The sequence below is a fragment of the Salvelinus alpinus genome, chromosome 2 (genome assembly GCF_045679555.1).
Source record: "Salvelinus alpinus chromosome 2, SLU_Salpinus.1, whole genome shotgun sequence".
Taxonomy (NCBI): Eukaryota; Metazoa; Chordata; class Actinopteri; order Salmoniformes; family Salmonidae; genus Salvelinus; species Salvelinus alpinus.
The window spans coordinates 66,235,681-66,252,977 of NC_092087.1; the positions used below are offsets into that span (position 1 = coordinate 66,235,681).

The 17,297-nt window shown below is 43.8% G+C and overlaps 1 protein-coding gene across 4 annotated transcripts in view; it reads left to right on the forward strand.

Moving 5' to 3' along the window:
- LOC139567023 (spastin-like) overlaps window positions 1-17,297 on the forward strand; it is a 44,389-nt gene that overhangs the window by 1,709 nt on the left and 25,383 nt on the right. For 3 of the 4 annotated variants that reach the window (XR_011673212.1, XM_071388447.1, XM_071388452.1), the window contains exons 2-7: window positions 4,954-5,037; window positions 6,930-7,013; window positions 12,372-12,455; window positions 15,496-15,686; window positions 16,045-16,190; window positions 16,489-16,582. Coding sequence is in view for 3 of the 4 variants with exons in the window: in XM_071388447.1 (XP_071244548.1) it covers window positions 4,954-5,037; window positions 6,930-7,013; window positions 12,372-12,455; window positions 15,496-15,686; window positions 16,045-16,190; window positions 16,489-16,582 (683 nt within the window). In the remaining variant the exon portion in view is untranslated. The remainder of the gene's footprint in view (window positions 1-4,953; window positions 5,038-6,929; window positions 7,014-12,371; window positions 12,456-15,495; window positions 15,687-16,044; window positions 16,191-16,488; window positions 16,583-17,297) is intronic. The other variant, XM_071388461.1, reaches the window with a different exon arrangement.

A 17,297-nucleotide genomic window follows, 5' to 3' on the forward strand; every position in this document is an offset into this window, starting at 1 on the left:
GAATTTTACATAATTATGACATAACATTGAAGGTTGTGCAATGTAACAGGAATATTTAGATTTATGGATGCCACCCGTTAGATAAAATACGGAACGGTTCCGTATTTCACTGAAAGAATAAACGTCTTGTTTTCGAGATGATAGTTTCCGGATTCGACCATATTAATGACCTAAGGCTCGTATTTCTGTGTGTTATTATTTTATAACTAAGTCTATGATTTGATAGAGCAGTCTGACTGAGCGGTGGTAGGCAGCAGCATGCTCGTAAGCATTCATTCAAACAGCACTTTCCTGCGTTTTGCCAGAAGCTCTTCGCTCTGCTTCAAGCCTATCGACTCCCGAGATTAGGCTGGTGTAACCGATGTGAAATGGCTAGCTAGTTAGCGGGGTGCGCGCTAATAGCGTTTCAAACGTCACTCGCTCTGAGACTTGGAGTAGTTATTCCCCTTGCTCTGCATGGGTAACGCTGCTTCGAGGGTGGCTGTTGTCGTTGTGTTCCTGGTTCGAGCCCAGGTAGGAGCGAGGAGAGGGATGGAAGCTGTACTGTTACACTGGCAATACTAAAGTGCCTATAAGAACATCCAATAGTCAAAGGTTAATGAAATACAAATGGTATAGAGAGAAATAGTCCTATAATTCCTATAATAACTACAACCTAAAACGTCTTACCTGGGAATATTGAATACTCATATTAAAAGGAACCACCAGCTTTCATATGTTCTCATGTTCTGAGCAAGGAACTTAAACATTAGCTTTTTTTACATGGCACATAATGCACTTTTACTTTCTTCTCCAACACTTTGTTTTTGCATTATTTAAACCAAATTGAACATGTTTCATTATTTATTTGAGGCTAAATTAATTTTATTGATGTATTATATTAAGTTAAAATAAGTGTTCATTCAGTATTGTTGTAGTTGTCATTATTATTAAGCTAAGCAGGGTTGGTCCTGGTCAGTCCCTGGATGGGAGACCAGGTGCTGATGGAAGTGGTGTTGGAGGGCCAGTAGGAGGCACTCTTTCCTCTGGTCTAAACAAAGAGCCCAATGCCCCAGGGCAGTGATTGGGGACACTGCTCTGTGTAGGGTGCCGTCTTTCGGATGGGACGTTAAACGGGTGTCCTGACTCTCTGAGGTCATTAAAGATCCCATGGCACTTATCGTAAGAGTAGGGGTGTTAACCCCGGTGTACTGGCTAAATTCCCAATCTGGCCCTCAACCATCACGGTCACCTAATAATCCCCAGTTTACAATTGGCTCATTCATCCCCCTCCTCTCCCCTGTAACTATTCCCCAGGTCGTTGCTGCAAATGAGAACGTGTTCTCAGTCAACTTACCTGGTAAAATAACGGAAAAATAAAATAAAAAAAATTACAAATACATTTTAAAAAATCGGCCGATTAATCGGTATCGGCTTTTTTGGTCCCCCAATAATCGGTATCGGCGTTGAAAAATCATAATCGGTCGACCTCTAGTTAGCGGCTGAATATATGGGTGTTTTCTGTTAAGAGAATGTGTTTCTTGTTAAAAGGCTGAATAGCACTAAAGGGAATAAGCAAAAGCACTATGTGTAATCCTGAGATTAAGTGTATTTATTGGTATAATTCTGTAATGGCCCATAGTTATCTGTACTTAATCCTATAATGGCCATTAGTAATATTATAGTCCGTTAATGGCATGTAGCAATCTTATAATTGCCTATAGTAATCTGTACTTATTATTTTTTGGTAAATAATGTATTGGCTCCGCCACCAATGAAATTGATCCAAGGAAGGGGAAACCCCGCGTAGAGGAAATAACTTAGATTTGGAAACAATGGTGGAGTAAAGCCAAGGGGATATGGTTATTAGCATAAAGTGGGGGGACTATGAAACTTGTATAAGCATGAAACTGTACAAAAGGAGTGGACTGAGACTGAGTCCGGCAGTTGCTCCATGGACCAACTCGGCTTGTTACTTTATAAAGTCTATTTGAATTCACAAGTTCCGGTATCTGAGAGATATTATTGAACCAAGATTTCCACGACAAGTGCGAGGGAGACCCACCACTAGACTCAGCCCACTATTCGCTGCTTTATTTTTTTATCATGATGATCTAGTCTAACTAGCATGCATAATTTAAGGTGCCAATAAATGTTTTACCGTTTGTTAAAAAAAGGAAAATAACAAAGATGGGCTAGCCTCCATAAATTAAGGTGCCAATGAATGTGGATATGCTAAAACCAGAAAATAAATAGGCTTGGTCCTCCTTCGTGCCACCATCTTTTGGAAACCAGGATGGTTTATATTCCCAATATACTGTACACACACACACACACACACACACACACACACACACACACACACACACACACACACACACACACACACACAGTAGGATATACAGTACAGCATGAGGTCTACTGCCTATCTGCATGTGCCTTGCTCCAATCTGTGTGATCACAGGGGATCAATAGACATGTGCTGGGATGATGTGAGCTGACATTAATTGTTATCGTCAGCAGGGTGGAAAATGCCATCCGATTCTCTCTCCTCTCCCGAGTTGGCCATGTCATCATGCATGGGCGAACTGAATGAATTGAGTTCCTCCTTGACTATTTACAATGTTCCAATGTACTGTAACTGGGGTGTAATCATTAGTCCAAACAGTTGGGAAAAGGAAGGTTTTGCAACTAAAACAAAAGTTTCTATTGGACAAATTCAGGTAGGTCCCTCCCCGTTTCATTCCGCTTGCTTGCGTTTAAGAAACGCTTCCACTCAATACACAGGGGCCGGAGCACATAGGAAAACAGGCTACAGTCAGTGGGGCCTTTTGCTATGTTTTGAAAGGCATAGGCTATACATTCATCAAGTTGGTGAGTTTGGTTAGTTAGACCCGTGATTTCAATGCACACACCCAAAATGTATTGATTATGTTTCTCCCAGAGTCCTAGGTCTGTCATAAGCTAACCTCGTCCCCAAGCTATTTTGCACAGCAGCGTCTTGAGTATATAGGTAAGCCAAACCCTTACTTTGCTGAAGGCAGACATCTGATCATCTGCTTTAGCATAGTAGTTGGAGTAAAGCAGAGATACTTGAAACCAGTCTAATCTTCCAGCTCTGGAAACCCCCCCATATCTGCATCCACGTCTTCTCTGCCAATGTTCGATTGACCTACTGAACTGGCTGGAGTGACGTACCAAGGGGCTTACTGTACTCTACCACTGTACTGTACCCGCTCAGGTTTAGCCTAGTGCACACAGTCACACCAGTCCCAAACCATTTCATACATTCAAGGGCTGACTGTGTATTGTATATTTCTACCACTCAGTGTTTTTTCGAGTAGGCATATATTGTAGTGTAGGAAACCTCTTGTGCTCTTTTTCAACCAGGCCCCTCCCATATCAGACATCCAGTTTCTCTGTGTAGCACCATTGTGATGGCATGGGGAGAGAAAATGGTTTTGGCCTCACGGAACAAAGGGCCTGATTCAACGAGGGCCTTGGACTCTTTTGTGAGGCTTTTGTACGCTTAGCTCTCCCTCTGGGAGTGTGGAGAATGCCATCACTTTGAACATGAGTCCCCCAGTATGCCGCACTGTTGGCCCACATCTTTTGAAGCAAACAACTGTGTTATCGAAATCTAGGTTTGTTGGGTTGTCTCACTGAAAGATGGGGCATTCCCAGTCCCTGTCTTGGTCTAAATGCCCTACTTTATGTTTTATCATGGTTGGACATTAGCGCTATATATGAAAATAGATCTTTTTTTCATATCTTATCATAAGTCATGACCTTTTCAATGAAGGCTAAGCCTATATCACATCCGTCTATTTATTTGCAATTGAAGGCTCTGGCCTATATCATGCCCCTAAATAACATAAAGCTGTAGAGATGAGTGGTGGTTTGAAGTGAAAGTCAAATCCATCTTATTTATTTATATGTTGAAATGGAGGAGGGCCGGAGTGGCAGCTATCATTGTCTTTAAATGGCTAGAGAGGATACAATGACAGTTCTCATATTGGTAAGATCCTAATAGAAGTAACACATATGCCACAGCAGGGTCTTGTTCATCAGGGCATGCAACGGAAAAACTGAAATCAGCGATTCTTATTCGACAATTCCTCCCTGTTTCAGGCTGTTTTTCAGTTTAGTGCCAAAACTCGGCTGAACCCAATAGAATTTCAGGCCTGTCTGCCTGCTTTGGGGATTATGGAGCCCCGGTCTCAATAATACTCAGAATCACTCATAAGGAGTGGATATGCTGTATATTCCCACAGCTATGAAAATCAGTCTTATGACTTGACACTGCTCCACGCCAGAGGGGTTTAAGAGACTGGGTCAGTCATGTGAAATTATACATTATAGTTTGCGTCATTATGGTTTGATCCAACGAGTCTCTCTACTTTTTGTTTGAGGTCATGATTGACTGTCTGCCATGCCAAATGTTTGTTTTTGCTATTCTTCCAATGCCTCTTGAGATGCTATACCTTTAGGCAACACAAAGCGTGTAAAACATGTAGGCCTAATGCATGTAAAATATGTAGGCTAAAACATATAGGCCTAAAGCATGTAAAATATGTAGGCTAAAACATGTAGGCCCAAAGCATGTAAAATATGTAGGCTAAAACATGTAGGCCCAAAGCATGTAAAATATGTAGGCTAAAACATGTAGGCCCAAAGCATGTAAAATATGTAGGCTAAAACATGTAGGCCTAAAGCATGTAAAATATGTAGGCCAAAACATGTAGGCCTAATGCATATAAAATATGTAGGCTAAAACATGTTGGCCTCATGCATGTAAAATATGTATTGTAGACTAAAGGATGCTTAGCCTCCTGCAAAATTACTAAATATCTCATCATTTTACGTTGGCTCATATTTGACTGTGAACAATGATTTTGTATGTACTCTAACCTCAAAATGCTTTTTTTCTGTGCCTGTCTGACTGGCCCGACCTTGTGGTTTGTGTGTTACTAGTGCACAAGGAACAGGCAGTCCAGTGGTACAAACGCGGAATCGCAGAGCTCGAGAGGGGCATCGCGATCGAGGTAGCTGAAAATGGTGAGTTGACTGTGCATACTTTGCTGTATTTAGTATTTCCAAGGACCTACAGTCGTAGCCAACAGTTTGGAGAATGACACAAATATAAATGTTCAAAGTCTGCTGCCTCAGTTTGTATGATGGCAATTTGCATATACTCCAGAATGTTATGAAGAGTGATCAGATGAATTGCAATTAATTGCAAAGTCCCTCTTTGCCATGCAAATAAACTGAATCCACAAAAAACATGTCCACTGCATTTCAGCCCTGCCACAAAAGGACCAGCTGACATCATGTCAGTGATTCTCTCGTTAACACAGATGTGAGTGTTGACGAGGACAAGGCTGGAGATCACTCTGTCATGCTTATTGAGTTCGAATAACAGACTGGACTCTTCAAAAGGAGGGTGGTGCTTGGAATCATTGTTCTTCCTCTGTCAACCATGGTTACCTGCAAGTAAACACGTGTCATCATTGCTTAGCACAAAAATGGCTTCACAGGCAAGGATATTGCTGCCAGTAAGATTGCACCTAAATCAACCATTTATCGGATCATCAAGAACTTCAAGGAGAGCGGTTCAATTGTTGTGAAGAAGGCTTCAGGGCGCCCAAGAAAGTCCAGCAAGCGCCAGGACCGTCTCCTAAAGTTGATTCAGCTGCGGGATCGGGGCATCACCAGTACAGAGCTTGCTCAGAAATGGCAGCAGGCAGGTGTGAGTGCATCAGCACGCACAGTGAGGTGAAGGCTTTTGGAAGATGGCCTGGTGTCAAGAAGGGCAGCATAGAAGCCACTTCTCTCCATGAAAAACATCAGGGACAGACTGATATTCTGCAAAAGGTACGGGGATTGGACTGCTGAGGACTGGGGTGAAGTCATTTTCTCTGATGAATCCCCTTTCCGATTGTTTGGTGCATCCGGGAAAAAGCTTGTCCGGAGAAGACAAGGTGAACGCTACCATCAGTGTCATGCCAACAGTAAAGCATCCTGAGACCATTCATGTGTGGGGTTGCTTCCCAGCCAAGGGAGTGGGCTCACTCACAATTTTGCCTAAGAACACAGCAATAAAGAATGGTACCAACACATCCTTCGAGAGCAACTTCTCCCAACCATACAGGAACAGTTTGGTGACAAACAATGCCTTTCCCAGCATGATGGAGCACCTTGCCATAAGGCAAAAGTGATAACTAAGTGGCTCGGGGAACAAAACATCGATATTTTGGGTCCATGGCCAGGAAACGCCCCAGACCTTTTTCCCATTGAGAACGTGTGGTCAATCCTCAAGAGACGGGTGGACAAACAAAAACCCACAAATTCTGACAAACTCCAAGCATTGATTATGCAAGAATGGGCTGCCATCAGTCAGGATGTGGCCCAGAAGTTAATTGACAGCATGCCAGGGCAGATTGCAGAGGTCTTGAAAAAGAAGGGTCAACGCTGCAAATATTGACTCTTTGCATCAGCTTCATGTAATTGTCAATAAAAGCCTTTGACACTTATGAAATGCTTGTAATTATACTTCAGTATTCCATAGTAACATCTGACAAAAATATCTAAAGACACTGAGGCAGCAAACTTTGTGGAAATTAATATTTGGGTCATTCTCAAAACTTTTGGCCACGACTGTAGTGCAGATTTCCTTAACATCTCTGGTGCCGGAGAGCTAGTGATATGCAGGGTTTTAATTCGGCCTAGCGTTAACACACATGGTTCAGCTAACTGTGGTCCTGATTGAAGACCATGCTCAGCTGATTATTGTAATCACCTAGTTTGTGGCTGCTGGGCTGGAACAAAAACCTGCATACCCAGTAGCTCTAAGACTGGAGTTGTTTTATCCTTTGCTACAGCAGAGTTCTCCAAGGATGAAAACTGCTATTTTACTAATAGATTTGTTTTTATTCTCTCTTCTCTTCCAGGCGAGAAATATGAACGTGATAAACGTCTACAGGCCAAGATGATCACCAATCTGATCATGGCAAAGGATCGCCTGGAGCTTTTAGGTGAGAATCAAGCATTTGGACACATTTTTGAATGTCTTGCCTTCCGTGTGCATGTTGATACCGCATGGCACCTTCTGAACGGCTGCATACATGTTGAATGCGTGGCAGGACATTGTTTTATTGTGTGACATTTGTTGCTTTTCATGTTAGCTTAGATATAGCATGTCTGTTAGCTTTATATGGACTGATTTCAGTGCCAACAGAAATTGTATTTGAATTCAATCATTTTGAATTTGTATAACAAGTTTTTCAGTTTTAAAATTCGATTTCAATTTAATTGAATATTCAAGTTCAATATTGAAATCAAATCCAATTTTAATTGTCACTTCCTTTGTAAAGAGGTGTAGACTACCATTGAAATGCTTACTTACGGGCCCTTCCCAACAATGCAGAATACAATTTAAAAAATGTAAAATAGTACAGTCGTGGCCAAAAGTTTTGAGAATGACACAAATATTAATTTTCACAAAGTTTGCTGCTTTAGTGTCTTTAGATATTTTTGTCAGATGTTACTATGGAATACTGAAGTATAATTATAAGCATTTCATAACTGTCAAAGACTTTAATTGACAATTACATGAAGAGGTCTTTTTCAAGACCTCTGCAATCCGCCCTGACATGCCCTGACATGCTGTCAATTCACTTCTGGGCCACATCCTGCAGCCCATTCTTGCATAATCAATGCTTGGAGTTTGTCAGAATTTGTGGGGTTTTGTTTGTCCCCCCGCCTCTTGAGGATTGACCACAAGTTCTCAATGGGATTAAGGTCTGGAGAGTTTCCTGGCCATGGACCCAAAATATCAATGTTTTGATCCCTGAGCCACTTAGTTATCACTTTTTCCTTATGGCAAGGTGCTCCATCATGCTGGGAAAGGCATTGTTCGTCACCAAACTGTTCCTGGATGGTTTGGAGAAGTTGCTCTCTGAGGATGTGTTGGTACCATTCTTTATTCCTGGCTGTGTTCTTAGGCAAAATTGTGAGTGAGCCAACTCCCTTGGCTGGGAAGCAACCGCACACATGAATGGTCTCTGGATGCTTTACTGTTGGCATGACACAGGACTGATGGTAGCGCTCACCTTGTCTTCTCCGGACAAGCTTTTTTCCGGATGCCCCAAACAATCGGAAAGGGGATTCATCAGAGAAAATGACTTTACCCCAGTCCTCAGCAGTCCAATCCCTGTACCTTTTGCAGAAGATCAGTCTGTCCCTGATGTTTTTCCTGGAGAGAAGTGGCTTATTTGCTGCCCTCCTTGACACCAGGCCATCCTCCAAAAGTCTTCGCCTCACTGTGCGTGCAGATGCACTCACACCTGCCTGCTGCCATTCCTGAGCAAGCTCTATACTGGTGGTGCCCCGATCCCGCAGCTGAATCAACTTTAGGAGACGGTCCTGGTGCTTGCTGGACTTTCTTGGGCGCCCTGAAGCCTTCTTTACAACAATTGAACCACTCTCCATGAAGTTCTTGATGATCTGATAAATGGTTGATTTAGGTGCAATCTTACTGGCAGCAATATCCTTGCCTGTGAAGCCCTTTTTTGTGCAAAGCAATGATGACGGCACGTGTTTCCTTGCAGGTAACCATGGTTGACAGAGGAAGAACAATGATTCCAATCACCACCCTCCTTTTGAAGCTTCCAGTCTGTTATTCGAACTCAATCAGCATGACAGAGTGAGCTCCAGCCTTGTCCTAGTCAACACTCACACCTGTGTTAACGAGAGAATCATTGCTGGTCCTTTTGTGGCAGGGCTGAAATGCAGTGGAAATGTTTTTGGGGGGTTCAGTTAATTTGCATGGCAAAGAGGGACTTTGCAATTAATCTGATCATTCTTCATAACATTCTGGAGTATATGCAAATTGCCATCATACAAACTGAGGCAGCAAACTTAGAACATTTATATTTGTGTCATTCTCAAAACTGTTGGCCACGACTGTACAATGGGGAATAAATACGCAATGATAGCTTGGCTATATACACGGGGTACCAGTACAAGTGGATGTGCAGGGTACGAGGAAATTGAGGTAGATACTGCATGTACATATAGGTAGGGGCAAAGTGACTAGGCAACAGGATAGATAAGACTGTAGCAGCAGTGTGTGTGTGCGTGTTGTGTGTTGGAGTGTAAGTACTATATGTGTGAGTGTGGTTAGAGTCCACTGTGTGTGCATAGAGTGAAAAATAGTTAGTGCAAAAAGGGTCAATGCAGATAGTTCGGGTAGCTATTTGCTTAACTATTTAACAGTCGTATGGCTTGGGGGTGTAGAAGCTGTTCAGGAGCCTTTTGGTCCCAGATTTAGTGCTGTGGTACCACTTGCTGTGACTTGGGTGGCTGGAGTCTTTGAACATTTTTAGGGTCTTCCTTTGACACCGCCTGGTATAGAGGTCCTGGGTGGCAGGGAGTTTGACCCCAGTGATGTACTGGGCCGTACGCACTACCCTCTGTAGCCCCTTGCCGTCGGATGCCGATGCAGCCAATCAAGATGCCCTCAATTTGAGGATCTGAGGGCCCATGACAAATCTTTTCAGCCTCCTGAGGGGGAAGAGGCGTTGTCGTTCCTTTTTCACAACTGTGTTGGTGTGTTTGGACCATGATAGGTCCTTAGCGATGTGCACACCGAGAAACTTGCAGCTCACGACCCGCTCCGCTACAGCCTCGTCGATGTGAATGAGGGCATGTTTGGCCCTCTGTTTCCTGTAGTCCACGATAAACTTCTTTGTTTTGTCCACATTGAGGGAGAGGTTGTTGTCCTAGCACCACACTGCCAGGTCTCTGACCTCCTCCCTAAAAGCTGTCTCATCTTTGTTGGTGATCAGGCCCACCACCATTGTCACATCACACTTCTACATTAATGTGGATGCCACCATGATTACGGATAATCCTGAATGAATCGTGAATATTGATGAGTGAGAAAGTTAGAGGCACAAATCTCATACCCCTGAGACATGATCACCTCTCACCATTACAATAACAGGTGAGGTTAGCATTTTTTGGGGGGGTACAATATTTATGCCTCTAACTTTCTAACTCATCATTATTCACGGTAGCATCCACATTAATATAGATCTGTTTAGAAAAATATTATATTCTTATTTACAATACAATTGACACCAAAATGACATCCCCAAGGTAATATTTTATAGCCCAAACGCTAGAGCAAAATTCATAGGAAGAAAATAAATGAAACATTTATTTTACTAGGCAAGTCAGTTAAGAACAAATTCTTATTTACAATGACGGCCTACTCCGTCCAAACCCTGGACGACGCTGGGCCAATTGTGCGCCGCCCTATGGGACTCCCAATCACTGCCAGATGTGATGCAGCCTGGATTCGAACCAGTGACGCCTCTTGCACTGAGATGCAGTGTCTTAGACCACTGTGCCACTCGGGAGCCTAACATGCCACATTGGCTTTAGAAACCACCAGACGCTTCTATTTACCACAGAGAGAGTTTGATTCTGTCTGTTCTCCTATACCATTCCTGGCTGGCAAAGTAACATGATGTTGTCTCTGGTTTTGAATCAGAATTTAGAGGGCTGAATATTTTTGGGGGAATCTGAATGCATCTGAGAAGTTGAATATATGAAACTTTGATCAACTTGAAATTATAGTTTAACTTCGTACACAAGACAATGAATGCATAAATATTGAAATTGAATATTCAATTAAATTGAAATATAATTTTAAAACAAAATTCAATTATTCATTCAATTTGTCGATTACAAATTCAAAAAAAAAAAAAAAATGGAATTCAAATACAATTGCTGTTGGCACTGAAATCGCTCCATAGCTTTGTATCTCTTGGAGAAAAAACATGTAAAGCCTGAATACACTGAGTGTACAAAACATTTCCATGACATAGACTGACCAGGGGAATCCAGTGAAAGCTATGATCCTTTATTGATGTCATTTGTTAAATCCACTTCCATCAGTGTAGATGAAGGGAGGAGACAGGTTAAAGAAGGATTTTTTTCAGAGAGACATGGATTCTGTATGTGTGCCGTTCCGAGGGTGAATGGGCAAGACAAAATATGTAAGTGCCTTTGAACACGGTATGGTAGTAGCTGCCAGGCGCACCGGTTTGAGTGTGTCAAGAACTGCAATGCTGCTGTGTTTTCCACGCTCAACAGTTTCCCGTGTGTATCAAGAATGGTCCACCAGGGCCGGCAGGGATGTGCTTGTCCCATCGTGCACTAGCGACTCTTGTGGCGGGCCAGGCGCAGTGCACGTTGACACGGTCGCCAGGTGTACGGTGTTTCCTCCGACACATTGGTGCGGCTGGCTTCCGGGTTAAGTGGGCATTGTGTCAAGAAGCAGTGCTGCTTGGTTGGGTTGTGTTTCAGAGGATGCACGGCTCTCAACCTTCGCCTCTCCTGAGTCCGTACGGGAGTTGTAGCAATGAGACAAGACTGTAACTACCAATTGGATGCCACAAAATTGGGGAGAAAAGGGGGCAAATAAAATAAAGAATGGTCCACCACCCAGGGGACATCCAGCCAACTTGACACAACTGTGGGAAGCATTGGAGTCAACATGGGCCAGCATCCCTGTGGTACTCTTTTTACACCTTGTAGTCCATGCCCTGACGAATTCAGGCTGTTCTGAGGGCAAAAGGGGAGACAACTCAATATTAGGAAGGTGTTCCTAATGTTTTGTACACTCAGTGTAAATTCACGTACATACTTTTTGTATTGACATCACATGACTTCCAAACTACAATGTCCTTTATGCACCAAAAGGGATTATTGCCCTAAATACTCCTTTGCCTTTTTATTAAACCTGTAATGGACACCCCAAAACATGTTTTAATACTTTAAATGATAGAATTTGTAAATGATGGTAAAAATCCACTCAGCAGTCCCCCAAAGTTGTTTCAGAAGCTTCTTGTCATTCTACAGCTGGCTACAACATTATCCTGAATCATGTTCATTCGGCACAAAACCTAAGATAACAAACCTAGACTTGTCCAATAAGAAATGCTAATTTTCCCTTTGCGTTGCAGAACATTTGAAAACATTTCCCTAATAAACACGACACCCTACTCTTGGTGTTTGATTCGTCCTGGTTGGACATGGCTGCTATGTTTGGCTTTGCTGCCTCGACACTGAAATGTTGACAATCCTCTCAGCATCATCCCATATGCCTCATTCTTGGATGTGGCATGACAACTTAACTTAGGCACCATCCCAAAACATTGCTGTTCGTCCCCCATTCAAAGAGTCATGGCGTAGGCGCCCCTTATTTTATTTGTTTATTTCAAATATAATTTCCTTTTCTTCTCCTTTTCCCTCCCTTCTCCGATTCTCCTATTCCCTTTCCCAATTTTGTTTTTGTTGTTATTGTCATTCCTGTTGTGTAGAAAAGCTGCGTTCAGGGCCAGCTCAGAGAGACATCTATGCAGAGAGCTCAAACCAGTCATACCATAACGGTTATCTACGCTCAGGTGGGTGCTACCGGGAATCTGCTTTCAGGTGTCATGACTGGTTTCTTATGAGTGTTTTCAGGGGTGTCATTGTTCCTGATTATTCAGGAATTCCAGTTTTTCTGGCTTTAGTCTCTTCATAAACTCAGCAAAAAAAGAAATGTCCCTTTTTCAAGACCCTGTCTTTCAAAGATAATTAATTAAAATCCAAATAACTTCACAGATCTTCATTGTAAAGGGTTTAAATACTGTTTCCCATGCTTGTTCAATGAACCATAAACAACTAATGAACATGCACCTGTGGAATGGTCGTTAAGACAATAACAGCTTACAGACAGTAGGCAATTAAGGTCACGGTTATGAAAACTTAAGACACTAAAGAGGCCTTTCTACTGACTGAAAAAGCACCAGAAGAAAGATGCCCAGGGTCCCTGCTCATCAAATCAAATCAAGTTTATTTTATATAGCCCTTCGTACATCAGCTAATATCTCGAAGTGCTGTACAGAAACCCAGCCTAAAACCCCAAACAGCAAGCAATGCAGGTGTAGAAGCACGGTGGCTAGGAAAAACTCCCTAGAAAGGCCAAAACCTAGGAAGAAACCTAGAGAGGAACCAGGCTATGAGGGGTGGCCAGTCCTCTTCTGGCTGTGCTGGGTGGAGATTATAACAGAACTATGCCAAGATGTTCAAAATGTTCATAAGTGACAAGCATGGTCAAATAATAATCATGAATAATTTTCAGTTGGCTTTTCATAGCCGATCATTAAGAGTTGAAAATAGCAGGTCTGGGACAGGTGGCGGTTCCATAACCGCAGGCAGAACAGTTGAAACTGGAATAGCAGCAAGGCCAGGTGGACTGGGGACAGCAAGGAGTCATCATGCCCGGTAGTCCTGACGTATGGTCCTAGGGCTCAGGTCCTCCGAGAGAGAGAGAGAAAGAAAGAGAGAAGGAGAGAATTAGAGAGAGCCAAGATTTTCAAAATGTTCATAAATGACAAGCATGGTCAAATAATAATCAGGAATAAATGTCAGTTGGCTTTTCATAGCCGATCATTAAGAGTTGAAAACAGCAGTTGAAACTGGAATAGCAGCAAGGCCAGGCGGACTGGGGACAGCAAGGAGTCATCATGCCCGGTTTGCCGTGACGTATGGTCCTAGGGCTCAGGTTCTCCGAGAGAGAGAAAGAAAGAGAGAACGAGAGAATTAGAGAGAGCATACTTAAATTCACACAGGACACTGGATAAGATAGGAGAAGTACTCCAGGTATAACCAACTGACCCTAGCCCCCCGACACAAACTACTGCAGCATAAATACTGGAGGCTGAGACAGGGGGGGTCAGGAGACACTGTGGCCCCATCAGAAGAAACCCCCGGACAGGGCCAAACAGGAAGGATATAACCCCACCCACTTTGCCAAAGCACAGCCCCCACACCACTAGAGGGATATCTTTAACCACCAACTTACAATCCTGAGACAAAGCCGAGTATAGCCCACAAAGATCTCCACCACAGCACAAACCAAGGGGGGGCGCCAACCCAGACAGGAAGATCACGTCAGTAACTCAACCCACTCAAGTGACGCACCCCTCCCAGGGACGGCATGAAAGAGCACCAGTAAGCCAGTGACTCAGCCCCTGTAATAGGGTTAGAGGCAGAGAATCCCAGCGGGGGTTCCTTCATCTGCGTGAACGTGCCTTAGGCATGCTGCAAGGAGGCATGAGGACTGCAGATGTGGCCAGGGCAATAAATTGCAATGTCCATACTGTGAGACGCCTAAGACAGGTTACAGGGAGACAGGACGGACAGCTGATCGTCCTCGCAGTGGCAGACCACGTGTAACAACACCTGCACAGGATCGGTACATCCGAACATCACACCTGCGGGACAGGTACAGGATGGCAACAACAACTGCCCGAGTTACACCAGGAACGCACAATCCCTCCATCAGTGCTCAGACTGTTCTTAATAGGCTGAGAGAGGTTGGACTAAGGGCTTGTAGGCCTGTTGTAAGGCAGGTCCTCACCAGACATCACCGGCAACAACGTCGCCTATGGGCACAAACCCACCGTCGCTGGACCAGACAGGACTGGCAAAAAGTGCTCTTCACTGACGAGTCACGCTTTTGTCTCACCAGGGGTGATGTTCGGATTCGCGTTTATCGTCGGAGGAAGAGCATTACACCGAAGCCTGTACTCTGGAGCGGGATCGATTTGGAGTTGGAGGGTCCGTCATGGTCTGGGGCGGTGTGTCACAGCATCATCGGACTGAGCTTGTTGTCACTGCAGGCAATCTCAACGCTGTGCGTTACAGGGAAGACATCCTCCTCCCTCGTGTGGTACCCTTCCTGCAGGCTCATCCTGACATGACCCTCCAGCATGACAATGCCACCAGCCATACTGCTCGTTCTGTGCTTGATTTCCTGCAAGACAGGAATGTCAGTGTTCTACCATGGCAAGCAAAGAGCCCGGATCTTAATCCCATTGAGCACCTGTTGGATCAGAGGGTGAGGGTTAGGGCATTCCCCCCAGAAATGTCTGGGAACTTGCAGGTGCCTTGGTGGAAGAGTGGGGTAACATCTCACTGCACTGCCATACTTAATGCAGCTGGTGGCCACACCAGATACTGACTGTTACTTTTGATTTTGACCCCCCCCTTTGTTCAGGGACACATTATTCCATTTCTGTTAGTCACATGTCTGTGGAACTTGTTCAGTTTGTCTCAGGTGTTGAATCTTGTTATGTTCATACAAATATTTACACATGTTAAGTTTGCTGAAAATAAACACAGTTGACAGTGAGAGAACGTTTCTTTTTTTGCTGAGTTTACATCATTGAAATTGATCTACCTCCAAACCAATATCCTACTTTTCCTGACTTTTCCTGTTTTTTCTTATTTCATCTTTCACGCAGTCTAAGACTAAATCAGGCCTGGAGAATCATATGCTTCCATTGAAGGGACATTAGCTCACGCATAGCTTAATTAAATGTCCTAACCTACCATACTGTAAAAATACTCGCTAATATATCTCGATGGTTCTAACAGTCTCCTTGCTCTTGGCAGTAAGTGGAGCCGTACCCAAAAAGAGGGACTCCCTGACTACTCACTCCAGTCACTCCCTCCCACGACCAAAGCATACGCCTAAAAAAACCTTGGCGGCAGGCCACGGGGGCCTCCAGCGCTCCCCCAGCTTCAATGGGCCCTCCAGCAGTCCCACACAGCACAGACTGGCCCCACAGTCCAACAGAAACAAGGTGAGACCCAGATTGTCTTTCCTTAACTAACTCCACATCGAATCAAGAGTCCAGGGCCCATAATTGATAATGTCTCAGAGTAGGAATGCTGATTTAGGATCAGTTCCTCCATGTTCATGTAATCTTATTCATTATGCTCTAAAAGGAATAACTGATTCTAGACTAGCACTATAGCCATGGACTATAAAGAAAAACATTATACTAAAAGAACATCTCCAGTCTGTATCCATTTTTATTGAAGGGAAGACAAAATTGACAAACATAAGAAGAAAATAGGAGCATTTCCAATCATCATCACAAGAGATTAGCTTGTTGAAAATCGTAACCAAATCTGAAGTTATGGTTCTTTTTGTTATAGAGTAAAGCGGGCAACCGGCAAAACTGTAAACCCACCACCACCACCACTCCCACATCCATGTCCCCACTGAAGAAGAGGGACATGAAGAACTTGAAGAATGTGGACAGCAAGCTTGCCAACCTCATCCTCAGCGAGATCATAGACAGGTGAGAGACAATGATTAGGGGGGTGTCTTGTGTATTATTCACTGGACATAAAGCATGTTCTTTGCAAGATGTCTCAGTTTGGAACGCAATAGAGGTTGACTGCTTGACGTGGGTGGTGTTCAATAGGGCACACCAATGCAACACTTTTTATAACGTTTTTACACTGAAAAGTCCAGCCTGCCTGTTTCAGTCTGTCTTTGCTGTTTAATTAACACAACCCAAGCAGAGTTGAGTATGTCTATATTTCTGTATGGGAATGAGCACTCAGACCAGTCTCGTGTGTGTGTGTGTGTTCCAGTGGCTCATCTGTGAGGTTTGAGGACGTTGCTGGCCAGGAGCTGGCTAAGCAGGCCCTACAGGAAATAGTCATCCTGCCTGCACTGAGGCCAGAGGTGAGATTAGAGAGGAACAGCAACTCACTTGACCATGGAGTGTACAGTCGTGGCCAAAAGTTTTGAGAATGACACAGATATTAATTTCCACAAAGTTTGCTGCTTCAAGACCTCTGCAATCTGCCCTGGCATGCTGTCAATTAACTTCTGGGCCACATCCTGACTGATGGCAGCCCATTCTTGCAAAATCAATGCTTGGAGTTTGTCATAATCTGTGGGTTTTTGTTTGTCCACCCGTCTCTTGAGGATTGACCACAAGTTCTCAATGGGATTAAGGTCTGGGGAGTTTCCTGGCCACGGACCCAAAATATCTATGTTTTGTTCCCCGAGCCACTTAGTTATCACTTTTTCCTTATGGCAAGGTGCTCCATCATGCTGGGAAAGGCATTGTTCGTCACCAAACTGTTCCTGGATGGTTGGGAGAAGTTGCTCTCTGAGGATGTGTTGGTACCATTCTTTTTTCATGGCTGTGTTCTTAGGCAAAATTGTGAGTGAGCCAACTCCCTTGGCTGAGAAGCAACCCCACACATGAATGGTCTCTGGATGCTTTACTGTTGGCATGACACAGGACTGATGGTAGCGCTCATCTTGTTTTCTCCGGACAAGCTTTTTTTCGGGATGCCCCAAACAATCGGAAAGGGGATTCATCAGAGAAAATGACTTTGCCTCAGCAGTCCAATCCCTGTACCTTTTGCAGAATATCAGTCTGTCCCTG